General features: G+C 56.8%; 3 protein-coding genes across 3 annotated transcripts; all 3 read right to left on the bottom strand.

Annotated features, from left to right (window-relative positions):
* Nucleotides 1–7,426: 7,426 nt before the first annotated feature.
* LOC144119450 (endothelin-converting enzyme 2-like) lies at nucleotides 7,427–9,835 on the bottom strand. The gene has a single exon (XM_077652057.1). It carries the CDS (start codon nucleotides 9,833–9,835, stop codon nucleotides 7,427–7,429), a length of 2,409 nt encoding a protein of 802 aa, XP_077508183.1.
* A 4,000-nt stretch (nucleotides 9,836–13,835) lies between these two features.
* On the bottom strand, nucleotides 13,836–16,244 carry LOC144119440 (endothelin-converting enzyme 2-like). The gene has a single exon (XM_077652049.1). It carries the CDS (start codon nucleotides 16,242–16,244, stop codon nucleotides 13,836–13,838), a length of 2,409 nt encoding a protein of 802 aa, XP_077508175.1.
* A 4,261-nt stretch (nucleotides 16,245–20,505) lies between these two features.
* Nucleotides 20,506–22,728, bottom strand: LOC144119429 (endothelin-converting enzyme-like 1). Its single transcript, XM_077652047.1, has one exon. It carries the CDS (start codon nucleotides 22,726–22,728, stop codon nucleotides 20,506–20,508), a length of 2,223 nt encoding a protein of 740 aa, XP_077508173.1.
* Nucleotides 22,729–26,358: the final 3,630 nt, after the last annotated feature.

Raw genomic sequence — 26,358 nt, 5'->3', positions numbered from 1 at the left:
TTTACGCCAAGGAATCGGAGTCCCGTCCAGTGACAGTGGCGCAAGGTGCGCGTGCGAGCGCGAAACGCAGGCCATGGCCACCGATTTGTCCGCGCTCAGCGACAGACCAAGGCCGCGCAAGCTGGCATCGATTGCGGTCAGGGCTCCCTGAAGGCACCCCCGCACGCGGAACGCCTCGCCCGGTGGTCCCCGGCACCACAGAGCTATGTCGTCTGCATATATGGACATGTACACATGGTGTCGCCCGCTCGTGGGGAGGGAGGCCGGCACCACCGACATGGCCACATTAAACAGAAATGGTGATAGGACAGAGCCCTGCGGCACGCCCATGTCGACCGGGCGAGGCTTCGAGAGCTTACCCCCTACTCGTACGCGCATGGTGCGCCCGCTCAGGAAGCCATGAACGTATCGCAAAAGGCGCCCGCTCACACCGGCCCCCTCAAGCACCGCGAGAATTGGTGCGCGGTGAACGTTGTCAAAATCGCCCGAGACGTCCAGCAGCAGCAGCAGCGCAACCTGGCCTGCCGCCCTGGCATGCTCCAGCGCTGTAACAACGTCCGATATAGAATCAGCCGTGCACCGCATCCCACGGAAACCCGTCTGCCGCTCGTCAAACAAATCAGCCTCCGCAGCCCGCTCGTTCAGACGCTGCAACGCCATATGCTCCATGAGCTTACCTGCCGCCGATGTTAATGCCACTGGGCGGTATCCGCTCAGCTCCGTAGGTGGGCGCCCTGCCTTTTCGATTTGACAAACGACCGCGGTTCGCCAATCCTCCGGTAGCTCCCCGCGTTCCCACACCAGGTTGATCTGCTGCAGGAGGATCTGTCGTTGCTGCGCATCCAGGTTTCGCAGCATTTGGTATGTCACCCCGTCCGGTCCGGGCGCCGAGCGGCGGCGGCAGCGCTGCAGCGCATTGTTCAATTCCGCCGCGGTGAACGGCGCATCACATGGACCTTCCGAGGCGACGGGCGAGGGACTGGCGTCGCTTCTGGGGCTCTCAGGAGCAGCTATGTTAGCGGCGTTTGCGGGGCTGGGCGGCGCGAACCGATCGGCAAACCGCTCTGCCAATTCTACAAAGCTGAGCCCGCTGGAGATTGCGAGGGCGGCCAGCGGTTGACGGTTTGCCTGTGGTTCGGTGATGCGCCGCAGGGTGTCAAACAGCCTCCGCGAGCTGACATCTTCCTCCATCCTTTGGCATAGTGAAGCCCACTGCCGGCGGTATAGCTTGTTGGCGTGGCGGCGCGCTGCTGCGTCCAAGCGGTTGTAGACAGTCCAGTCGGCGGCTCTGTCATTCCGTCGCGCCCGTCGCTCTGCGCGATCTCTCTTCTCGCGCAGATTGAGCAGCTTCATATCAGGTGTGGGCTGCCCTGGGTTCAATTAGGATGGAGTAATGATCCGAGCCCCAGAGAGATGGTGATCGGCGCCATGTCGCCCCGATGCCTCTGGATGCGAAGGAAACGTCGATGCAGGAGCCGGTTGTTCCGCGTCGTCGAAAGGTGGGCTCGCCGGTGTTCAAGGGGGTGAGTCCCAGCTGCGTTGCTGCGTCGTGCAGGTCGTCTCCCCGCGCGGAGTGGCGCGCACTGCCCCACGCACTATGGTGGGCGTTAAAATCACCACAGATGATTTGGCGCGGGGCACAGCACGAAGACACAGCACGAAAACACAGCGCGTTCCACGCGACAGCTGGACACACATAAACACTGGCCACCGACGTGTCAACACCACCAACGCGCACTGTCACCACCACGCACTCCTGGGCGTCAGATGTCGCCGCCGCCGAGCCGACGAGGGTGTGCTGGACGTCCTGCCGCACGTATATCGCGCACCTTGATTTCCCGGGGCGATGAGATGTGACACAACAGGGCACTGCAGCACAGGTGGGTTCCTCGCACGTGGTGGCTGAGTGGTAGCCAATGTAGCCAGATAGCCGCATCTGGGGCTCCCCGTCATGTGAACGTACGTACGTCTCCTGCAGCGCGATAACTTCCGGCGAATCCTGTGCGATGCGAACTCGCATTTCGGCGTACCGCGCCGCAAGCGAGCGCACGTTCCACTGCAGGATGGATGGTATGCGGGAGGGAGTCCGGCGGCTAGCCATCATGCTGGCTTATCTGTGCGGGAGCACCCGCTGCTTCTAAGCAAGGCCGGTGTCCATCGGTGCCCTCCGGGAAAAGTGCGCTGAGTGCGCGCAACGCCAGCTTTAGGCGCGCGATCTCCGCGTCCCGTGCGTCAGGGGGCTGGCCGTGAGAAGCGGCCGCAAGCTCGGGCCGCGCTGTACGGGACGCCGGGCAACCGGATCGCCGCTGCCGCTGCCGGCGCTGCCGTTGCTTCTGTGTCTGCTGCTGCTGCTGCTGCTGCTGCTGGGGTGTTCCCCTGACGACCTGCGCATAAGAAAGAGCGCGCGGCGTCTGCTGATGTTGCTAGGCTGGGGCCGCTGTCTCAGCCTGGACGACGGCTCGGACAACCCGCCTGGACATCGGGGCCATGGATGTGGCCATTAAAGTGGCCACGTGACGCTCTCGCTGCCAGTGCGGGCACGCTGGGTCAATGGCTGCGTGCCGCCCCCCGCAGTTAATGCAGCGGGGCTTGCTCGCGCAGGTACCAGGCTCGTGTGGCCCGCCGCAGCGCGTGCATCGGGCAGGAGCACGACACACCTCAGTGGCATGCCCCAGGCTGGCGCACTTGGCACACTGGAGCAGCCGGGGACGGAAGGGGCGGACCGCGAGCCTGCGCTTGAATATGGTGATGAACGCCGGGGTTGTCGGCGCCGCAAAACGGAGAGCGAGTGTGCTGCCCGACAGAGACGCCGACACCATCGGTACCGTTGACTCCGCCGCCGCTAGCAGCTCCTCCGCCGTCCTGCGCCCGTCCACACCGAAGACCAGGCCGGAGCTTTGATTCCGAGGAGGAGGCTCCATGGCGCAGACCGGCACGCCGCGGATGACGGCCGTGGCTAGCAGGGCCTGGAGAGCATCGCTGCTCCCCGCGTCCACTGCCACCACATTCCGCCGCATGTTTACCCAGACGGCGAGGACGCCCGGGCGGGATCCGATCTCCTCGGCCAACTCCCAGCCCTGTTCCCTGGTGAAGGCGGTGCCCCGGTTCGCCGGCCGAAACAGCCCCGTCCCCACCAGGCTGGACGGGACCTCCACGGCAGCCGCGGCTCGCTCCAGGGCAGCTCTCCGACGCCGCTGCGCCTTGGTAGTGATAATGCGCCACGGGGCCAGGCTGGCAGCAGCATCAGCGTCGCCGCTGCCTGCGGGGCATTGCTGCAGCGCGCCGCGGAGTTGGGCGCGCTCGGTGCCAGCAGACGAAGCCCCAGCCGCAGCCTGGTCTCGTGCGGCGGGATTTGGTGAGGTCGCACCCATTTTCTTCCGGACGCCGTCGCCCCCGCAGCAACAGCAGCAGCATCAGCAGCAGGCTGCAGGTGGGCTCCATGGGGCTCCTGCTGGGAAGGCCCTGCTCCTTCGAGTGTGGAGGGAGAGGGAACAGTGACGGTGGGGGGCCTTCGAGCTTCCCGCTTGGCCACCGCGATGTCCCTTTTGGTTTCCGAGTCCCTCTCCTCCTCGGACCCCGTTGAGCGTCGCCGTTTCCGGAGAGCAGACTCGTCCATTGGGGTGCACATGCTCTCCTCGGCTGCAGGTGTCCGCGGTGAGCCCGCAGCAGCAGCATCAGGGGGAGAGGGCATCACAGCCGGTTCCCCAGAAGCAGCAATGGCGGCAGGAAGCGCAGGGGTGGCCAGAAATGGCGGGGAGGGAGCCGCCATGAAGTTCTGCGTCTGGTGAGCGAGCGCCATGGCGTCCCGCAAGGCTAGAACGCGTGGGTCCGCCGGCGACACGTCCAAGGTCCCGATGACGGACTCAAGGTTCTCCGAGGTGGTGATGAGCGCCGCCGTCAGGCACCTCACCGTGTCCCGCAGATCAGCGATCTCGGCCTGCATTCGCCGAATGGTGCTGGACGACCTTCCTCTGGACGGCGTTCGTCTCCGTGATCGTGAGCGAGAGCGGCCTGCCCTGCGTTGCTGATTGTCACCGCCAAACACAGGCCTTCGCTCGTTCACGGTGTCTGTGGCCTCCATGGGGAGACCCCGCAACGCCGCGAAGCCTTAGGCCCAGCGTCCGAAGGAGCAGAGAGCTAAAAAACACGTCCGCTCGCTTCGAACGCCCACCGAAGAACCGCCGCGTTTCGATGGAGGCGGAACGCTAAGGCGCCCGTGTGCTGTGCGATGTCAGTGCACGTTAAAGATCCCCAGGTGGTCGAAATTATTCCGGAGCCCTTCACTACGGCACCCCTTTCTTCCCTTCTTCTTTCACTCCCTCCCTTATCACTTCCCTTACGGCGCGGTTCAGGTGTCCAACGATATATGAGACAGATACTGCGCCATTTCCTTCCCCAAAAACCAATTATTATTATTATTGGTCCACGTTCGGAACCGACCTGGGACAATGCCAAAATTGGCTTGGCCCACCCCTGGAAATTCAAAAATAAAGTGACCCACGTTCGGAAAGTACCTGAGACACTCCAAAAAAGGGTTTTGCCCAACCCCAAAATTCGGGTGACCTAGCCTGCTTTCGCAGAATATGTCGTGCGTAGGAATGCTAAACCACCAGCCATATTTGTTTACTCCTTCGGAGAGTACATGTGTGAAGTGATTTCGCCCAACGCCAACCGCAAGCTCATCGACTTCGGTCTATATCCTCCGAACCACGTCAGGCACGAATAGCAAACAACGAGTTTTAAGTGTGCACTAAGCATTTTCCTCAGCCATTTCCTGCGTCTTATTAAACCCCATGGCTACTTGGCACTGTATCAGATAATAAATGTGGCATCTGTCATAAAATTCTCCCATTGGCTAGAAGAACGGACGTCACCGGACCGAATGATTCTCATTGGCTGGAGACAAGTGGCGTCATTTGAAGCTGGTGCCTCAATTGGCCTGCGATCGTTACGACCGTGCTCACTCAGTCCCCTTGCTAAAGCAAAATTCACCGGTACACGCCGTAACACACAGAGCGAATATCCGAACACTACAAAGAACACCAGGGAAAGTTCCGCTATCTTCTTTCTGAGGAAGAGGAACATTTGTGGAGCTGTGAATTTGTAAGCTAGGTATTTAAGGTAGCTTCTAACAGGGAGCATTCGCGGAGCTGTAGAACGCGCATGCACACACCCACAGGCTCAACACGCTGCTGCGTCACATGCGTGACTTCGCAACGGCGTTCGAGTGCCCGCCTACCAGCGCGATCGACCTGCAGCCGCCAGAATACTGCGTGCCGTGGCCGTACACGGAGCGTTACATCATACGGCCCACCGGCGCGTTCTCCACGACCGCCGGAGACGTCACCGCTGCGACCACGTGATCTGTGCCAGGCAGCGCCGTGTGGTCACCAATTGCAGTGGCTATTGGAGCAATACTGTCAATTTCGTACATGAAATTAGGTTACGCTTTGAGGAATCACTTACCAAGCTAAATAATTTAACATCACAGAACAGAAAGATCAGAAAACCTAACTAACCCTGAAATGATATAATATAAAATTTTGTTAAGTAATACAGAGCTCCCATGCTTTTGGTCCCCCGTGTTAAAAATGTAAAGGGCCCTGAAACAACTTTAGAGGAAAGTAAGCTCGCTCAGTGGCTACATCCTGTTCTCATTAACATCTCAGCCATATAATGCACATCTGAAGTGGACATACAACCTACAACCGCGCGGGAAAGTTGGCGAGCCCTTTCCAGTGACATTTTGAAACACTAGCCCTCCTCCGTGTCGCACGTCTGCGTATGTCCGTTAAGAGCTGGCTGTTGGTTAGATTTATCCAGACGTCATGGTGATAACGGTAGAGTCCAGTCAGCAGCGTCCCTCCGGTGGGCCAGGAAGCTCTGCCATCCGGGCAATTCCCGCGCGCGTCGGCAGCCCGCGGTGGGGCCAAGTGGGTGGGACCGGTGTAAATAATAATAATAATAATTGGTTGTTGGGGAAGGGAAATGGTGCAGTGTCTGTCTAACATCTCGGCGGAGTCCTGGACCGTGCCGTGTGGGAGGGGATGAAGGAGGGACTGAGAGAAGAGATGCCGTAGTGGAGGGCTCCGGAATGGTTTCGGCCACCTAAGGATCTTAGACGTGCGCTGGCGTCGCACAGCACACGGGCGCCTTGGCGTTAGGCCTCCTTCGAAACGCGGCCGCCGCGGTGGGGTTCGAACTCGGGAGCTCCGGATCAGTGGTGGTGGTGGAAACATTATTGCCAAATACAGAGGGGGGCAAGCCCCCTAACATGGCACGAGGCAGCCCTTAGGGGGCTGCCCTTACAGGGAAAAGGACAGCCCTTGGAGGGCTATCCGCTTCAGGGCGTCGGTAATTATCCGGCGCTGGTCAGCAGCAGCGGAGCTGGCCAGGAGAGTCTCCCTGTATGACTCCGCCATGGTTGGGCATGGATGGTGTGGGAAGGTAGGACATGGGATGAGGACATGAAGGAAGTCTCTCGGTTTCCCGCAGAGCTTACAAGAAGAAATGAATTGATCGGGGTAGCCGGCATGAAGGAGAATAAGGTAAGGAGCAGTTCGGGTCTGGAGTCGGCACCAGTGGGAGGCCTGGATTCACTAGCCCAACGCCCTAACCACTGAGCTACTGGGGCAAGTCGAAAATGAAACTAAAATTGAAAATTTGTTTGAGGAAAAGAAAACAAAATTGAAAATTAGTTTTGAGGAAATTAAATGACGCAGTAACTGTCTCACATCTCGGTGGACACCCGAACCGCGCCATAAGAGAAGGGATTAAGGAGGCAGTGGAAGAAAGGGAGAGGTGCCGTAGTGGAGGTCTCGGTAATGATTCAGACGACCTGGGGATCTTTTAACCTGCACTGATATCGCGCAGCACGCGGGCGCCTTATGCGTTTAACCGCCCCTGAAACGCGACCTGAAATGGTACGAAACACGTATATGGCTTAATATAACCCTAATTATTATAGGCCCCTGCTACTGTTACCTGGAAACATCAGGCAGAATTCTCAACCTAAAACCAAGACTCTTGATACATGAAACAGTGCGTGTGGTATGGGTGCTACGCCACGACGTGCTATGAAAAAAGCCCTTTACTACACAAGATAACTAGCCCTAGTTTAGAGCAATAGGAGCCCTCCTGACTGAGAAAAAGAATGAGTTCATAGACAGTTAATGCTGGTGACTAGGTTGGCCACTGAAACTCCAAATATATCTCTCCCCCACCCGTATGCCTTTTCTCTTCCCAAATTAACGTGTTTACTTCTACTACTTCAAGAGCACGAACACAGAAGCACAGTTGCGCGCACAAGTGCGCAGACTTTAATGTTTCAAGCCAAATGGTTTTTGGCAGCGAACGTCTTGCGTCGAATCGTTCGAGCAACGACAGCTTAAAAAATATGGCAGCTAGCAGCCACCACAAAATTCTCTCATAAAACTGGGGGCTGTCGGACCATATGCCCCGCGAGACCCGTCGGCGCCAGTGTCAACGGATCCTGGTCGTCACTGCCACTCCGGCGTGCCGGTGGCCTCGTCCAGGACGTCACTGCGCCGTCAGCACCAACATTCGCACTCGCATTCGTAGACGCACTTTTACCGGCATCTTCACTCTCACCCCCATTTTTACGGGCAGCCCGCTGGTCACTGGCCTCGAAGAAGCCGCACCGTAGCGCTGGATTCATGGGCGAGGCCACGGGACACGTAAATGCGGTGGCGAACTCGCGGAAGTTCTTCAGCGGGAGTGTGCAGTACAGCTGTTGTCGCTCGCTGGACCCGCGCGCGCAGGACGCTTGGCAGAAGGCGACGAAGAAGGCCTGATCCTCTGACAGGCCAAGGAAAATGCGCCGCCTCTGATGCGTCCGCGTACCCTGGTCGGCGATAGAGCGCGACGCGTTGAAGGCCTGGTACGCTATCTCGGTGGCAGCGACCCCCACGAAGGCCTGCACACCTCCATCGGCTCCACTGGCGGCAGTCGCTGGGCACGCTCTCCTCCGCTCGTAGTCCCGGTACGAGGACTTTCCCCACCAAAGACCGGAGGTGGAACCGCGACCGTCCAGGAGGACGCCTCGTGGGTCGAACGCCCGGGCCAGGGCAGCGGCGTAGTGGGCTCCGAGGCCTCCCATGTTGACAGCGAGGCCCACTCCCTCCACGAACAGCGGGCTGCGCAGCGCGTGCAGCGAGACAGCCAGCTCGTTTAGGTAATAGTGGTAGCGGAACAGGGCCCGCGGCGGCTGCAAGTCTCCAGGGTAGAAGGCGTCGGCCACATCCCACTGCCTGCCAAGGAGCGCTCGGCGAGCCGACAACGCGTCAAGCCAGTACCGCAACACAGCACCGTCCTCTCTGAGCTCAGGGAAGTTCTCCAATATGGCAGCCACCTCCGATGCATTGAGGTAGGAGTCGGAAGGCCAGAGGGAGGTGTTCATGCGGCGCAGCTTGTCGACGGCGGCCCCTCGGCTCTCAGCGTCGATCCAAGATGTCTTCAGGAAGAGGTTGATGGCCGTCGGAGTGATGGTCATCAGAAGGGCGTCCACTGAGGAGCGCCAGTGAAGCGGGTAGGTAGTGTTTATGTAGCCGGAGAGGAGGGTTACTCCGAACGCTCTGTGTGTGGCCCAGAAACAGTCGGCGCTCCGCATATCTCCCATCTCGTACGCCGTGGGTCGACCCGGAAGTGCCGAGTCGGCCATCCATCCGAGCATCTGCACCAGCGACCATGCCAGCTGGTGTAGCACCACCTCAGCAGGAAGCGAACTCAGCAGATAGTCGACTGCCTGCAGCAGCTTCACATTCGTGGCGATGACGCGGTCAGCCTCGGTCACCCTGAGAGCTTTGTTGAACTGCCAGTTGAGGAGAGTGACCCACTGGGCGGTGGCCAGGCGAGGAGTGGCCAAATTCTGCATCTGCTTCAGCGGGAAGGCCAGTTCGTTCTGGCCACCAGACACCGAGCCGGACAGGGCACCGACGATCGTTGACTCATAACGGCGCAGCTCCTCCACTTCCTTGTCGCTCTTGGCCGCGAAGCTTCTCGCACGAAGGGCGTCGTGAAAGCGACGCACGCGTGCTTTGTACACTCCCCGCGTTACCATGGTGTCCAGAGCCCGCTTCCAATCGCTGGACACGATGCCGGACCCCACGCGGACCTGCCTTTGGTTGCGGCCCGGTATGGGTGAGACACGAACCCAGGACCACAGGCCCAGGTTCCAGTTGATGTCCAGGTCCAGGAGTACGTCCAGAGGCTGCGCGGGCGCCGTAGTGCGCTCAGGCCAGGACAGTGACCGGTTGGCAAGGAACTCGGTCAGCAAAGCGGCATCCCTGGTACTGCTACCACTGTGCAGGCAGACCTGGCACGCCCGCTCAGCTCGGTTGATGCGCAGGACCGGACGGGAATCGGGCACCAGGACTTTCCCGGTTGGCAGCACCATTTTGTTTGAGGCGTCGTTCACGGCCTCCAGGTACCGGATGGCGTCTTGCTGGGCCACGGCCAGGAGGTCTCGGAAGGCGGTCTCTGACTTGGCTGCGCGAGGATGCCAAGCGCCACACGCGAAGCGGTAAAAGTCGCCGCACGGGGCCGTGCTCCGGTTCAGGGAGTCCTTGAGGCGACGGAAGTGCGCCATGCAGAGCTTGGAGTTGCAGGTGTTCCACGAGCTGCGTCCCATGCCAAAGACGCCGCTTCCTTCGGAGCCTCTCTGATGACGGAGCAGAGACAGGCCGATGGTGATGGCGCTGAGCGTCAGTGCTACTCCCAGTAATGATGACAGCAGGTGACCTAGAGCCACCGCCCTTTGGCGCCGGTCTAGTCCTCCGCTCGTCGTCGAAGGCGCCTCGCAGCCTTCGCCAGCCATTCGAGACTACATTCTTTGTGCCCACCACTCGTGACGACGTGGAACAGCCATCTGTCCGTTCATGGCTCCTCGGGGCTTCAAATCGCACGTGTGATCTGCTCGTGTGCGCGTGGCGTCCCTCGTGCTGCCGAACGAAGCGCTTGCATCTCGTGCCGGTTCCGCTTCTTTCTTTCCTGTTCCTCACGTGGTACGCTCACATTTGCTGCATTGATATGTCGTACGATGCGATGATAATCAACCGACCGTGGCCAAACATTAGTTCTTTTTTGCAAAGCGTGTTGGTGAACCACAGCACGGTTTCCTTGATGATTTTGGGACCGGGTGTCGCAGAACGCGATATCCATCGGTGTTCCATCTAAATCCGCCGCGTTGGCTCAGTGGTTAGAACGCTCGGCTACTGAGCCGGGTTCGAACCCGACCGTGGTGGCCGCGTTTCGATGGAGGCGAAACGCTAAGGCTCCCGTGTGCTGTGCGATGTCAGTGCACGTTAAAGATCCCCAGGTGGTCGAAATTATTCCGGAGCCCTCCACTACGGCACCCCTTTCTTCCTTTCTTCTTTCACTCCCTCCCTTATCCCTTCCCTTACGGCGCGGTTCAGGTGTGCAACGATATATGAGACAGATACTGCGCCATTTCCTTCCCCAAAAACCAATTATTAATATTATTGGTCCACGTTCGGAACCGGCCTGGGACAATGCCAAAATTGGCTTGGCCCACCCCCGGAAATTCAAAAATGAAGTGACCCAAGTTCGGAAAGTACCTGAGTCACTCCAAAAAAGGGTTTAATAATAATAATAATTGGATTTGGGGGGAAAGGAAATGGCGCAGTATCTGTCTCATAAATCGTTGGACACCTGAACCGCGCCGTGAGGAAAAGGATAAAGGAGGGAGTGAAAGAAGAAGGGAAGAAGAGGTGCCGTAGTGGAGGGCTCCGGAATAATTTCGACCACCTGGGGATCTTTAACGTGCACTGACATCGCACAGCACACGGGCGCCTCAGCGTTTTTCTCCATAAAAACGCAGCCGCCGCCGTCGGGTTTGAACCCGGGTAACTCCGGATCAATAGTCGAGCGCCCTAACCACTGAGCCACCGCGGCGGGGCTAAAAGGGTTTGACCCAACCCCAACATTCGGGTGGCCTAGCGTGCTTTCGCAGAATATGTCGTGCATAGGAATGCTACCCACCAGCCATATTTGTTTACTCCTTCGGAGAGTACATGTGTAAAGTGCTTTTGCCCAACGCCAACCGCAAGCTCATCGACTTCGGTCTATTGCCTCCGAACCACGTCAGGCACGAATAGCAAACAACGAGTTTTAAGTGTGCACTAAGCATTTTCCTCAGCCATTTCTTGCGTCTTATTAAACCCCATGGCTACTTGGCACTGTATCAGATAATAAATGTGGCATCTGTCATAAAATTCTCCCATTGGCTAGAAGAACGGACGTCACCGGACCGAATGATTCTCATTGGCTGGAGACAAGTGGCGTCATTTGAAGCTGGTGCCTCAATTGGCCTGCGATCGTTACGACCGTGCTCACTCAGTCCCCTTGCTAAAGCAAAATTCACCGGTACACGCCGTAACACACAGAGCGAATATCTGAACACTACAAAGAACACCAGGGAAAGTTCCGCTATCTTCTTTCTGAGGAAGAGGAACATTTGTGGAGCTGTGAATTTGTAAGCTAGGTATTTAAGGTAGCTTCTAACAGGGAGCATTCGCGGAGCTGTAGAACGCGCATGCACACACCCACAGGCTCAACACGCTGCTGCGTCACATGCGTGACTTCGCAACGGCGTTCGAGTGCCCGCCTACCAGCGCGATCGACCTGCAGCCGCCAGAATACTGCGTGCCGTGGCCGTACACGGAGCGTTACATCATACGGCCCACCGGCGCGTTCTCCACGACCGCCGGAGACGTCACCGCTGCGACCACGTGATCTGTGCCAGGCAGCGCCGTGTGGTCACCAATTGCAGTGGCTATTGGAGCAATACTGTCAATTTCGTACATGAAATTAGGTTACGCTTTGAGGAATCACTTACCAAGCTAAATAATTTAACATCACAGAACAGAAAGATCAGAAAACCTAACTAACCCTGAAATGATATAATATAAAATTTTGTTAAGTAATACAGAGCTCCCATGCTTTTGGTCCCCCGTGTTAAAAATGTAAAGGGCCCTGAAACAACTTTAGAGGAAAGTAAGCTCGCTCAGTGGCTACATCCTGTTCTCATTAACATCTCAGCCATATAATGCACATCTGAAGTGGACATACAACCTACAACCGCGCGGGAAAGTTGGCGAGCCCTTTCCAGTGACATTTTGAAACACTAGCCCTCCTCCGTGTCGCACGTCTGCGTATGTCCGTTAAGAGCTGGCTGTTGGTTAGATTTATCCAGACGTCATGGTGATAACGGTAGAGTCCAGTCAGCAGCGTCCCTCCGGTGGGCCAGGAAGCTCTGCCATCCGGGCAATTCCCGCGCGCGTCGGCAGCCCGCGGTGGGGCCAAGTGGGTGGGACCGGTGTAAATAATAATAATAATAATTGGTTGTTGGGGAAGGGAAATGGTGCAGTGTCTGTCTAAAATCTCGGCGGAGTCCTGGACCGTGCCGTGTGGGAGGGGATGAAGGAGGGACTGAGAGAAGAGATGCCGTAGTGGAGGGCTCCGGAATGGTTTCGGCCACCTAAGGATCTTAGACGTGCGCTGGCGTCGCACAGCACACGGGCGCCTTGGCGTTAGGCCTCCTTCGAAACGCGGCCGCCGCGGTGGGGTTCGAACTCGGGAGCTCCGGATCAGTGGTGGTGGTGGAAACATTATTGCCAAATACAGAGGGGGGCAAGCCCCCTAACATGGCACGAGGCAGCCCTTAGGGGGCTGCCCTTACAGGGAAAAGGACAGCCCTTGGAGGGCTATCCGCTTCAGGGCGTCGGTAATTATCCGGCGCTGGTCAGCAGCAGCGGAGCTGGCCAGGAGAGTCTCCCTGTATGACTCCGCCATGGTTGGGCATGGATGGTGTGGGAAGGTAGGACATGGGATGAGGACATGAAGGAAGTCTCTCGGTTTCCCGCAGAGCTTACAAGAAGAAATGAATTGATCGGGGTAGCCGGCATGAAGGAGAATAAGGTAAGGAGCAGTTCGGGTCTGGAGTCGGCACCAGTGGGAGGCCTGGATTCACTAGCCCAACGCCCTAACCACTGAGCTACTGGGGCAAGTCGAAAATGAAACTAAAATTGAAAATTTGTTTGAGGAAAAGAAAACAAAATTGAAAATTAGTTTTGAGGAAATTAAATGACGCAGTAACTGTCTCACATCTCGGTGGACACCCGAACCGCGCCATAAGAGAAGGGATTAAGGAGGCAGTGGAAGAAAGGGAGAGGTGCCGTAGTGGAGGTCTCGGTAATGATTCAGACGACCTGGGGATCTTTTAACCTGCACTGACATCGCGCAGCACGCGGGCGCCTTATGCGTTTAACCGCCCCTGAAACGCGACCTGAAATGGTACGAAACACGTATATGGCTTAATATAACCCTAATTATTATAGGCCCCTGCTACTGTTACCTGGAAACATCAGGCAGAATTCTCAACCTAAAACCAAGACTCTTGATACATGAAACAGTGCGTGTGGTATGGGTGCTACGCCACGACGTGCTATGAAAAAAGCCCTTTACTGCACAAGATAACTAGCCCTAGTTTAGAGCAATAGGAGCCCTCCTGACTGAGAAAAAGAATGAGTTCATAGACAGTTAATGCTGGTGACTAGGTTGGCCACTGAAACTCCAAATATATCTCTCCCCCACCCGTATGCCTTTTCTCTTCCCAAATTAACGTGTTCACTACTACTACTTCAAGAGCACGAACACAGAAGCACAGTTGCGCGCACAAGTGCGCAGACTTTAATGTTTCAAGCCAAATGGTTTTTGGCAGCGAACGTCTTGCGTCGAATCGTTCGAGCAACGACAGCTTAAAAAATATGGCAGCTAGCAGCCACCACAAAATTCTCTCATAAAACTGGCGGCTGTCGGACCATATGCCCCGCGAGACCCGTCGGCGCCAGTGTCAACGGATCCTGGTCGTCACTGCCACTCCGGCGTGCCGGTGGCCTCGTCCAGGACGTCACTGCGCCGTCAGCACCAACATTCGCACTCGCATTCGTAGACGCACTTTTACCGGCATCTTCACTCTCACCCCCATTTTTACGGGCAGCCCGCTGGTCACTGGCCTCGAAGAAGCCGCACCGTAGCGCTGGATTCATGGGCGAGGCCACGGGACACGTAAATGCGGTGGCGAACTCGCGGAAGTTCTTCAGCGGGAGTGTGCAGTACAGCTGTTGTCGCTCGCTGGACCCGCGCGCGCAGGACGCTTGGCAGAAGGCGACGAAGAAGGCCTGATCCTCTGACAGGCCAAGGAAAATGCGCCGCCTCTGATGCGTCCGCGTACCCTGGTCGGCGATAGAGCGCGACGCGTTGAAGGCCTGGTACGCTATCTCGGTGGCAGCGACCCCCACGAAGGCCTGCACACCTCCATCGGCTCCACTGGCGGCAGTCGCTGGGCACGCTGTCCTCCGCTCGTAGTCCCGGTACGAGGACTTTCCCCACCAAAGACCGGAGGTGGAACCGCGACCGTCCAGGAGGACGCCTCGTGGGTCGAACGCCCGGGCCAGGGCAGCGGCGTAGTGGGCTCCGAGGCCTCCCATGTTGACAGCGAGGCCCACTCCCTCCACGAACAGCGGGCTGCGCAGCGCGTGCAGCGAGACAGCCAGCTCGTTTAGGTAATAGTGGTAGCGGAACAGGGCCCGCGGCGGCTGCAAGTCTCCAGGGTAGAAGGCGTCGGCCACATCCCACTGCCTGCCAAGGAGCGCTCGGCGAGCCGACAACGCGTCAAGCCAGTACCGCAACACAGCACCGTCCTCTCTGAGCTCAGGGAAGTTCTCCAATATGGCAGCCACCTCCGATGCATTGAGGTAGGAGTCGGAAGGCCAGAGGAAGGTGTTCATGCGGCGCAGCTTGTCGACGGCGGCCGCTCGGCTCTCAGCGTCGATCCAAGATGTCTTCAGGAAGAGGTTGATGGCCGTCGGAGTGATGGTCATCAGAAGGGCGTCCACTGAGGAGCGCCAGTGAAGCGGGTAGGTAGTGTTTATGTAGCCGGAGAGGAGGGTTACTCCGAACGCTCTGTGTGTGGCCCAGAAACAGTCGGCGCTCCGCATATCTCCCATCTCGTACGCCGTGGGTCGACCCGGAAGTGCCGAGTCGGCCATCCATCCGAGCATCTGCACCAGCGACCATGCCAGCTGGTGTAGCACCACCTCAGCAGGAAGCGAACTCAGCAGATAGTCGACTGCCTGCAGCAGCTTCACGTTCGTGGCGATGACGCGGTCAGCCTCGGTCACCCTGAGAGCTTTGTTGAACTGCCAGTTGAGGAGAGTGACCCACTGGGCGGTGGCCAGGCGAGGAGTGGCCAAATTCTGCATCTGCTTCAGCGGGAAGGCCAGTTCGTTCTGGCCACCAGACACCGAGCCGGACAGGGCACCGACGATCGTTGACTCATAACGGCGCAGCTCCTCCACTTCCTTGTCGCTCTTGGCCGCGAAGCTTCTCGCACGAAGGGCGTCGTGAAAGCGACGCACGCGTGCTTTGTACACTCCCCGCGTTACCATGGTGTCCAGAGCCCGCTTCCAATCGCTGGACACGATGCCGGACCCCACGCGGACCTGCCTTTGGTTGCGGCCCGGTATGGGTGAGACACGAACCCAGAACCACAGGCCCAGGTTCCAGTTGATGCCCAGGTCCAGGAGTACGTCCAGAGGCTGCGCGGGCGCCGTAGTGCGCTCAGGCCAGGACAGTGACCGGTTGGCAAGGAACTCGGTCAGCAAAGCGGCATCCCTGGTACTGCTACCACTGTGCAGGCAGACCTGGCACGCCCGCTCAGCTCGGTTGATGCGCAGGACCGGACGGGAATCGGGCACCAGGACTTTCCCGGTTGGCAGCACCATTTTGTTTGAGGCGTCGTTCACGGCCTCCAGGTACCGGATGGCGTCTTGCTGGGCCACGGCCAGGAGGTCTCGGAAGGCGGTCTCTGACTTGGCTGCGCGAGGATGCCAAGCGCCACACGCGAAGCGGTAAAAGTCGCCGCACGGGGCCGTGCTCCGGTTCAGGGAGTCCTTGAGGCGACGGAAGTGCGCCATGCAGAGCTTGGAGTTGCAGGTGTTCCACGAGCTGCGTCCCATGCCAAAGACGCCGCTTCCTTCGGAGCCTCTCTGATGACGGAGCAGAGACAGGCCGATGGTGATGGCGCTGAGCGTCAGTGCTACTCCCAGTAATGATGACAGCAGGTGACCTAGAGCCACCGCCCTTTGGCGCCGGTCTAGTCCTCCGCTCGTCGTCGAAGGCGCCTCGCAGCCTTCGCCAGCCATTCGAGACTACATTCTTTGTGCCCACCACTCGTGACGACGTGGAACAGCCATCTGTCCGTTCATGGCTCCTCGGGGCTTCAAATCGCACGTGTGATCTGCTCGTGTGCGCGTGGCGTCCCTCGTGCTGCCGAACGAAGCGCTTGCATCTCGTGCCGGTTCCGCTTCTTTCTTTCCTGTTCCTCACGTGGTACGCTCACATTTGCTGCATTGATATGTCGTACGATGCGTTGATAATCAACCGACCGTGGCCAAACATTAGTTCTTTTTTGCAAAGCGTGTTGGTGAACCACAGCACGGTTTCCTTGATGATTTTGGGACCGGGTGTCGCAGAACGCGATATCCATCGGTGTTCCATCTAAATCCGCCGCGTTGGCTCAGTGGTTAGAACGCTCGGCTACTGAGCCGGGTTCGAACCCGACCGTGGTGGCCGCGTTTCGATGGAGGCGAAACGCTAAGGCTCCCGTGTGCTGTGCGATGTCAGTGCACGTTAGAGATCCCCAGGTGGTCGAAATTATTCCGGAGCCCTCCACTACGGCACCCCTTTCTTCCTTTCTTCTTTCACTCCCTCCCTTATCCCTTCCCTTACGGCGCGGTTCAGGTGTGCAACGATATATGAGACAGATACTGCGCCATTTCCTTCCCCAAAAACCAATTATTAATATTATTGGTCCACGTTCGGAACCGGCCTGGGACAATGCCAAAATTGGCTTGGCCCACCCCCGGAAATTCAAAAATGAAGTGACCCAAGTTCGGAAAGTACCTGAGTCACTCCAAAAAAGGGTTTAATAATAATAATACTTGGTTTTGGGGGGAAAGGAAATGGCGCAGTATCTGTCTCATATATCGTTGGACACCTGAACCGCGCCGTGAGGAAAAGGATAAAGGAGGGAGTGAAAGAAGAAGGGAAGAAGAGGTGCCGTAGTGGAGGGCTCCGGAATAATTTCGACCACCTGGGGATCTTTAACGTGCACTGACATCGCACAGCACACGGGCGCCTCAGCGTTTTTCCTCCATAAAAACGCAGCCGCCGCCGTCGGGTTCGAACCCGGGTAACTCCGGATCAATAGTCGAGCGCCCTAACCACTGAGCCACCGCGGCGGGGCTAAAAGGGTTTGACCCAACCCCAACATTCGGGTGGCCTAGCGTGCTTTCGCAGAATATGTCGTGCATAGGAATGCTAAACCACCAGCCATATTTGTTTACTCCTTCGGAGAGTACATGTGTAAAGTGCTTTTGCCCAACGCCAACCGCAAGCTCATCGACTTCGGTCTATTGCCTCCGAACCACGTCAGGCACGAATAGCAAACAACGAGTTTTAAGTGTGCACTAAGCATTTTCCTCAGCCATTTCTTGCGTCTTATTAAACCCCATGGCTACTTGGCACTGTATCAGATAATAAATGTGGCATCTGTCATAAAATTCTCCCATTGGCTAGAAGAACGGACGTCACCGGACCGAATGATTCTCATTGGCTGAGACAAGTGGCGTCATTCGAAGCTGGTGCCTCAATTGGCCTGCGATCATTACGTCCGTGCTCACTCAGTCCCCTTGCTAAAGCAAAATTCACCAGTACACGCCGTAACACACAGAGCGAATATCCGAACACTACAAAGAACACCAGGCAAAGTTCCGCTATCTTCTTTCTGAGGAAGAGGAACATTTGTGGAGCTGTGAATTTGTAAGCTAGGTATTTAAGGTAGCTTCTAACAGGGAGCATTCGCGGAGCTGTAGAACGCGCATGCACACACCCACAGGCTCAACACGCTGCTGCGTCACATGCGTGACTTCGCAACGGCGTTCGAGTGCCCGCCTATCAGCGCGATCGACCTGCAGCCGCCAGCGTACTGCGTGCCGTGGCCGTACACGGAGCGTTACATCATACGGCCCACCGGCGCGTTCTCCACGACCGCCGGAGACGTCACCGCTGCGACCACGTGATCTGTGCCAGGCAGCGCCGTGTGGTCACCAATTGCAGTGGCTATTGGAGCAATACTGTCAATTTCGTACATGAAATTAGGTTTCGCTTTGAGGAATCACTTACCAAGGTAAATAATTTAACATCACAGAACAGAAAGATCAGAAAAGCTAACTAACCCTGAAATGATATATAAAATTTTGTTAAGTAATACAGAGCTCCCATGCTTTTGGTCCCCCGTGTTAAAAATGTAAAGGGCCCTGAAACAACTTTAGAGGAAAGTAAGCTCGCTCAGTGGCTACATCCTGTTCTCATTAACATCTCAGCCATATAATACACATCTGAAGTGGGCATACAACCTACAACCGCGCGGGAAAGTTGGCGAGCCCTTTCCAGTGACATTTTGAAACACTAGCCCTCCTCCGTGTCGCACGTCTGCGTATGTCCGTTAAGAGCTGGCTGTTGGTTAGATTTATCCAGACGTCATGGTGATAACGGTACAGTCCAGTCAGCAGCGTCCCTCCGGTGGGCCAGGAAGCTCTGCCATCCGGGCAATTCCCGCGCGCGTCGGCAGCCCGCGGTGGGGCCAAGTGGGTGGGACCGGTGTAAATAATAATAATAATAATTGGTTGTTGGGGAAGGGAAATGGTGCAGTGTCTGTCTAACATCTCGGCGGAGTCCTGGACCGTGCCGTGTGGGAGGGGATGAAGGAGGGACTGAGAGAAGAGATGCCGTAGTGGAGGGCTCCGGAATGGTTTCGGCCACCTAAGGATCTTAGACGTGCGCTGGCGTCGCACAGCACACGGGCGCCTTGGCGTTAGGCCTCCTTCGAAACGCGGCCGCCGCGGTGGGGTTCGAACTCGGGAGCTCCGGATCAGTGGTGGTGGTGGAAACATTATTGCCAAATACAGAGGGGGGCAAGCCCCCTAACATGGCACGAGGCCGCCCTTAGGGGGCTGCCCTTACAGGGAAAAGGACAGCCCTTGGAGGGCTATCCGCTTCAGGGCGTCGGTAATTATCCGGCGCTGGTCAGCAGCAGCGGAGCTGGCCAGGTGAGTCTCCCTGTATGACTCCGCCATGGTTGGGCATGGATGGTGTGGGAAGGTAGGACATGTGAGGAGGACATGAAGGAAGTCCCTCGGTTTCCCGCAGAGCTTACAAGAAGAAATGAATTGATCGGGGTAGCCGGCATGAAGGAGAATAAGGTAAGGAGCAGTTCGGGTCTGGAGTCGGCACCAGTGGGAGGCCTGGATTCACTAGCCCAGCGCCCTAACCACTGAGCTACTGGGGCAAGTCGAAAATGAAACTAAAATTGAAAATTTGTTTGAGGAAAAGAAAACAAAATTGAAAATTAGTTTTGAGGAAATTAAATGACGCAGTAACTGTCTCACATCTCGGTGGACACCCGAACCGCGCCATAAGAGAAGGGATTAAGGAGGCAGTGGAAGAAAGGGAGAGGTGCCGTAGTGGAGGTCTCGGTAATGATTCAGACGACCTGGGGATCTTTTAACCTGCACTGACATCGCGCAGCACGCGGGCGCCTTATGCGTTTAACCTCCCCTGAAACGCGACCTGAAATGGTACGAAACACGTATATGGCTTAATATAACCCTAATTATTATAGGCCCCAGCTACTGTTACCTGGCAACATCAGGCAGAATTCTCAACCTAAAACCAAGACTCTTGATACATGAAACAGTGCGGGTGGTGTGGGTGCTACGCCACGACGTGCCAAGTCGCCTGGGGCTATGAAAAAAGCCCTTTACTACACAAGATAACTAGCCCTAGTTTAGAGCAATAGGAGCCCTCCTGACTGAGAAAAAGAATGAGTTCATAGACAGTTTATGCTGGTGACTAGGTTGACCACTGAAACTCCAAATATATCTCTCCCCCACCCTTATGCCTTTTCTCTTCCCAAATTAACGTGTTTACTACTACTACTTCAAGAGCACGAACACAGAAGCACAGTTGCGCGCACAAGTGCGCAGACTTTATTGTTTCAAGCCAAATGATTTTTGGCAGCGAACGTCTGGCGTCGATTCGTTCGAGCAACGACAGCTTAAAAAATATGGCAGCTAGCAGCCACCACAAAATTCTCTCATAAAACTGGGGGCTGTCGAACCATATGCCCCGCGAGACCCGTCGTCGCCAGTGTCAACGGATCCTGGTCGTCACTGCCACTCCGGCGTGCCGGTGGCCTCGTCCAGGACGTCACTGCGCCGTCAGCACCAACATTCGCACTCGCATTCGTAGACGCACGTTTACCGGCATCTTCACTCTCACCCCCATTTTTACGGGCAGCCCGCTGGTCACTGGCCTCGAAGAAGCCGCACCGTAGCGCTGGATTCATGGGCGAGGCCACGGGACACGTAAATGAGGTGGCGAACTTGGGAAGTTCTTCAGCGGCAGTGTGCAGGACAGCTGTTGTCGTTCGCTGGGCCCGCGCGCGCAGGACGATTGGCAGAAGGCGACGAAGAAGCCCTGATCCTCTGACAGGCCAAGGAAAATGCGCCGCCTCTGATGCGTCCGCGTACCCTGGTCGGCGATAGAGCGCGACGCGTTGAAGGCCCCGTACGCTATCTCGATGGCAGCGACTCCCTCGAAGGCCTGCACACCTCCTTCGGCTCCACTGGCGGCAGTCGCTGGGCACGCTGTCCTCCGCTCGTAGTCCCGGTACGAGGACTTTCCCCACCAAAGACCGGAGGTGGAACCGCGACCGTCCAGGAGGACGCCTCGTGGGTCGAACGCCCGGGCCAGGACAACGGCGTAGTGGGCTCCGAGGCCTCCCATGTTCACAGCGAGGCCCACTCCCTCCACGAACAGCGGGCTGCGCAGCGCGTGCAGCGAGACAGCCAGCTCGTTTAGGTAATAGTGGTAGCGGAACAGGGCCCGCGGCGGCTGCAAGTCTCCAGGGTAGAAGGCGTCGGCCACATCCCACTGCCTGCCAAGGAGCGCTCGGCGAGCCGACAACGCGTCCAGCCAGTACCGCAGCACAGCACCGTCCTCTCTGGGCTCAGGGAAGTTCTCCAATATGGCGGCCACCTCCGATGCATTGAGGTAGGAGTCGGAAGGCCAGAGGGAGGTGTTCATGCGGCGCAGCTTGTCGACGGCGGCCGCTCGGCTCTCAGCGTGGATCCAAGATGTCTTCAGGAAGAAGTTTATGGCCGTCTGAGTGATGGTCATCAGAATGGCGTCCACTGAGGAGTGCCAGTGAAGCGGGTAGGTAGTGTTTATGTAGCCGGAGAGGTGGGTTACTCCGAACGCTCTGTGTGTGACCCAGAAACAGTCGGCGCTCCGCATATCTTCCATCTCGTACGCCGTGGGTCGACCCGGAAGTGCCGAGTCGGCCATCCATCCGATCATCTGCACCAGCGACCATGCCAGGTGGTGTAGCACCACCTCAGCAGGAAGCGAACTCAGCAGATAGTCGACTGCCTGCAGCAGCTTCACGCTCGTGGCGATGACGCGGTCAGCCTCGGTCACTCTGAGAGCTTTGTTGAGCTGCCAGTTGAGGAGAGTGTCCCACTGGGCGGCGGCCAGGCGAGGAGTGGCCAAATTCTGCATCTGCTTCAGCGGGAAGGCCAGTTCGTTCTGGCCACCAGACACCGAGCCGCACAGGGCACCGACGATCGTTGACTCATAACGGCGCAGCTCCTTCATTTCCTTGTCGCTCATGGCCGCGAAGCTTCTCGCACGAAGGGCGTCGTGAAAGCGACGCACGCGTGCTTTGTACACTCCCCGCGTTACCATGGTGTCCAGAGCCCGCTTCCAATCGCTGGACACGATGCCGGACCCCACGCGGACCTGCCTTTGGTTGCGGCCCGGTATGGGTGAGACACGAACCCAGAACCACAGGCCCAGGTTCCAGTTGATGTCCAGGTCCAGGAGTACGTCCAGAGGCGGCGCGGGCGCCGTAGTGCGCTCAGGCCAGGACAGTGACCGGTTGGCAAGGAACTCGGTCAGCAAAGCGGCATCCCTGGTACTGCTACCACTGTGCAGGCAGACCTGGCACGCCCGCTCAGCTCGGTTGATGCGCAGGACCGGACGGGAATCGGGCACCAGGACTTTCCCGGTTGGCAGCACCATTTTGTTGGAGGCGTCGTTCACGGCCTCCAGGTACCGGATGGCGTCTTGCTGGGCCACGGCCAGGAGGTCTCGGAAGGCGGTCTCTGACTTGGCTGCGCGAGGATGCCAAGCGCCACACGCGAAGCGGTAAAAGTCGCCGCACGGGGCCGTGCTCCGGTTCAGGGAGTCCTTGAGGCGACGGAAGTGCGCCATGCAGAGCTTGGAGTTGCAGGTGTTCCACGAGCTCCGTCCCATGCCAAAGACGCCGCTTCCTTCGGAGCCTCTCTGATGACGGAGCACAGACAGGCCGATGGTGATGGCGCTGAGCGTCAGTGCTACTCCCAGTAATGATGACAGCAGGTGACCTAGAGCCACCGCCCTTTGGCGCCGGTCTACTCCTCCGCTCGTCGTCGAAGGCGCCTCGCAGCCTTCGCCGGCCATTCGAGACCACATTCTTTGTGGCCGCCACTCGTGACGACGTGGAACAGCCAGCTGTCCGTTCATGGCTCCTCGGGGCTTCGAATCGTACGTGTGATCTGCTCGTGTGCGCGTGGCGTCCCTCGTGCTGCCGAACGAAGCGCTTGCATCTCGTGCTGGTTCCGCTTCTTTCTTTCCTGTTCCTCCCGTGGTACGCTCACATTTGTTGCATTGATATGTCATACGATGCGTTGATAATCAACCGACCGTGGCCATACATTAGTTCCTTTATGCAAAGCGTGTTGGTGAACCACAGCACGGTTTTCTTGATGATTTTGGGACCGGGTTTCGCAGAACGCGATATCCATCGGTGTTCCATCTGAATCCGCCGCGTTGGCTCAGTGGTTAGAACGCTCGGCTACTGAGCCGGGTTCGAACCCGACCGTGGTGGCCGCGTTTCGATGGAGGCGAAACGCTATGGCGCCCGTGTGCTGTGCGATGTCAGTGCACGTTAAAGATCCCCAGGTGGTCGAAATTATTCCGGAGCCCTCCACTACGGCACCCCTTTCTTCCTTTCTACTTTCACTCCCTCCCTTATCTCTTCCCTTACGGCGCGGTTCAGGTGTGCAACAATATATGAGACAGATACTGCGCGATTCCCTTCCCCAAAAACCAATTATTACTATTATTGGTCCACGTTCGGAACCGGCCTGGGACAATGCCAAAATTGGCTTGGCCCACCCCCGGAAATTGAAAAATGAAGTGACCCACGTTCGGAAAGTACCTGAGTCACTCCAAAAAAGGGTTTAATAATAATAATAATTGGTTTTGGGGGGAAAGGAAATGGCGCAGTATCTGTCTCATATATCGTTGGACACCTGAACCGCGCCGTGAGGAAAAGGATAAAGGAGGGAGTGAAAGAAGAAGGGAAGAAGAGGTGCCGTAGTGGAGGGCTCCGGAATAATTTCGACCACCTGGGGATCTTTAACGTGCACTGACATCGCACAGCACACGGGCGCCTCAGCGTTTTCCTCCATAAAAAAGCAGCCGCCGCCGTCGGGTTCGAACCCGGGTAACTCCGGATCAGTAGTCGAGCGCCCTAACCACAGAGCCTCCGCGGCGGGGCTAAAACGGTTTGACCCAACTCCAAAATTCGGGTGACCTAGCCTGCTTTCGCAGAATATGTCGTGCGTAGGAATGCTAAACCACCAGCCATATTTGTTTACTCCTTCGGAGAGTACATGTGTGAAGTGCTTTCGCCCAACGCCAACCGCAAGCTCATCGACTTCGGTCTATTGCCTCCGAACCACGTCAGGCACGAATAGCAAACAACGAGCTTTAAGTGTGCACTAAGCATTTTCCTCAGCCATTTCTTGCGTTTTATTAAACCCCATGCCTACTTTGCACTGTAACAGATAATAAATGTGGCATCTGTCATAAAATTCTCCCATTGGCTAGAATAACGGACGTCACCGGACCGAATGATTCTCATTGGCTGGAGACAAGTGGCGTCATTCGAAGCTGGTGCCTCAATTGGCCTGCGATAGTTACGTCCGTGCTCACTCAGTCCCCTTGCTAAAGCAAAATTCACCGGTACACGCCGTAACACACAGAGCGAATATCCAAACACTACAAAGAACACTAGGGAAAGTTCTGCTATCTTCTTTCTGAGGAAGAGGAACATTTGTGGAGCTGTGAATTTGTAAGCTAGGTATTTAAGGTAGCTTCCAACAGGGAGCATTCGCGGAGCTGTAGAACGCGCATGCGCACCCCCAGCTCAACACGCTGCTGCGTCACATGCGTGACTTCGCAACGGCGTTCGAGTGCCCGCCTACCAGCGCGATCGACCTGCAGCCGCCAGAATACTGCGTGCCGTGGCCGTACACGGAGCGTTACATCATACGGCCCACCGGCGCGTTCTCCACGACCGCCGGAGACGTCACCGCTGCGACCACGTGATCTGTGCCAGGCAGCGCCCTGTGGTCACCAATTGCAGTGGCTATTGGAGCAATACTGTCAATTTCGTACATGAAATTAGGTTTCGCTTTGAGGAATCACTTGCCAAGCTAAATAATTTAACATCACAGAACAGAAAGATCAGAAAACCTAACTAACCCTGAAATGATATAATATAAAATTTTGTTAAGTAATACAGAGCTCCCATGCTTTTGGTCCCCCGTGTTAAAAATGTAAAGGGCCCTGAAACAACTTTAGAGGAAAGTAAGCTCGCTCAGTGGCTACATCCTGTTCTCATTAACATCTCAGCCATATAATACACATCAGAAGAGGACATACAACCTACAACCGCGCGGGAAAGTTGGCGAGCCCTTTCCAGTGACATTTTGAAACACTAGCTCTCCTCCGTGTCGCACGTCTGCGTATGTCCGTTAAGAGCTGGCTGTTGGTTAGATTTATCCAGACGTCATGGTGCTAACGGCAGAGTCCAGTCAGCAGCGTCCCTCCGGTGGGCCAGGAAGCTCTGCCATCCGGGCAATTCCCGCGCGCGTCGGCAGCCCGCGGTGGGGCCAAGTTGGTGGGACAGGTGTAAATAATAATAATAATAATTGGCTGTTGGGGAAGGGAAATGGTGCAGTGTCTGTCTAACATCTCGGCGGAGTCCTGGGCCGCGCCGTGGGGGAGGGGATGAAGGAGGGACTGAGAGAAGAGGTGCCGTAGTGGAGGGCTCCGGAATGGTTTCGGCCACCTAAGGATCTTAGACGTGCGCTGGCGTCGCACAGCACACGGGCGCCTTGGCGTTACGCCTCCTTCGAAACGCGGCCGCCGCGGTGGGGTTCGAACTCGGGAGCTCCGGATCAGTGGTGGTGGTGGAAACATTATTGCCAAATACAGAGGGGGGCAAGCCCCCTAACATGGCACGAGGCAGCCCTTAGGGGGCTGCCCTTACAGGGAAAAGGACAGCCCTTGGAGGGCTATCCGCTTCAGGGTGTCGGTAATTATCCGGCGCTGGTCAGCAGCAGCGGAGCTGTCCAGGAGAGTCTCCCTGTATGACTCCGCCATGCTTGGGCATGGATGGTGTGGGAAGGTAGGACATGTGAGGAGGACATGAAGGAAGTCCCTCGGTTTCCCGCAGAGCTTACAAGAAATAATGAATTGATCGGGGTAGCCGGCATGAAGGAGAATAAGGTAAGGAGCAGTTCGGGTCGGGAGTCGGCACCAGTTGGAGGCCTGGATTCACTAGCCCAGCGCCCTAACCACTGAGCTACTGGGGCAAGTCGAAAATGAAACTAAAATTGAAAATCTGTTTGAGGAAAGGAAAACAAAATTGAAAATTGGTTTTGAGGAAATGAAATGACGCAGTAACTGTCTCACATCTCGGTGGACACCCGAACCGCGCCATAAGAGAAGGGATTAAGGGGGCAGTGGAAGAAAGGGAGAGGTGCCGTAGTGGAGTTCTCGGTAATGATTCAGGCGACCTGGGGTCTTTTAACCTGCACTGACATCGCGCAGCACGCGGGCGCCTTATGCGTTTAACCTCCCCTGAAACGCGACCTGAAATGGTACGAAACACGTATATGGCTTAATATAACCCTAATTATTATAGGCCCCAGCTACTGTTGCCTGGCAACATCAGGCAGTATTCTCAACCTAAAACCAAGACTCTTGATACATGAAACAGTGCGTGTGGTGTGGGTGCTACGCCACGATGTGCCAAGTCGCCTGGGGCTATGAAAAAAGCCCTTTACTACACAAGATAAC

This window comes from Amblyomma americanum, chromosome 1 (assembly GCF_052857255.1).
Source record: "Amblyomma americanum isolate KBUSLIRL-KWMA chromosome 1, ASM5285725v1, whole genome shotgun sequence".
NCBI lineage: Eukaryota > Metazoa > Arthropoda > Arachnida > Ixodida > Ixodidae > Amblyomma > Amblyomma americanum.
The sequence above is the reverse complement of the archived record's forward strand: the minus strand, read 5'-3'. Positions and strand labels throughout refer to the sequence as shown.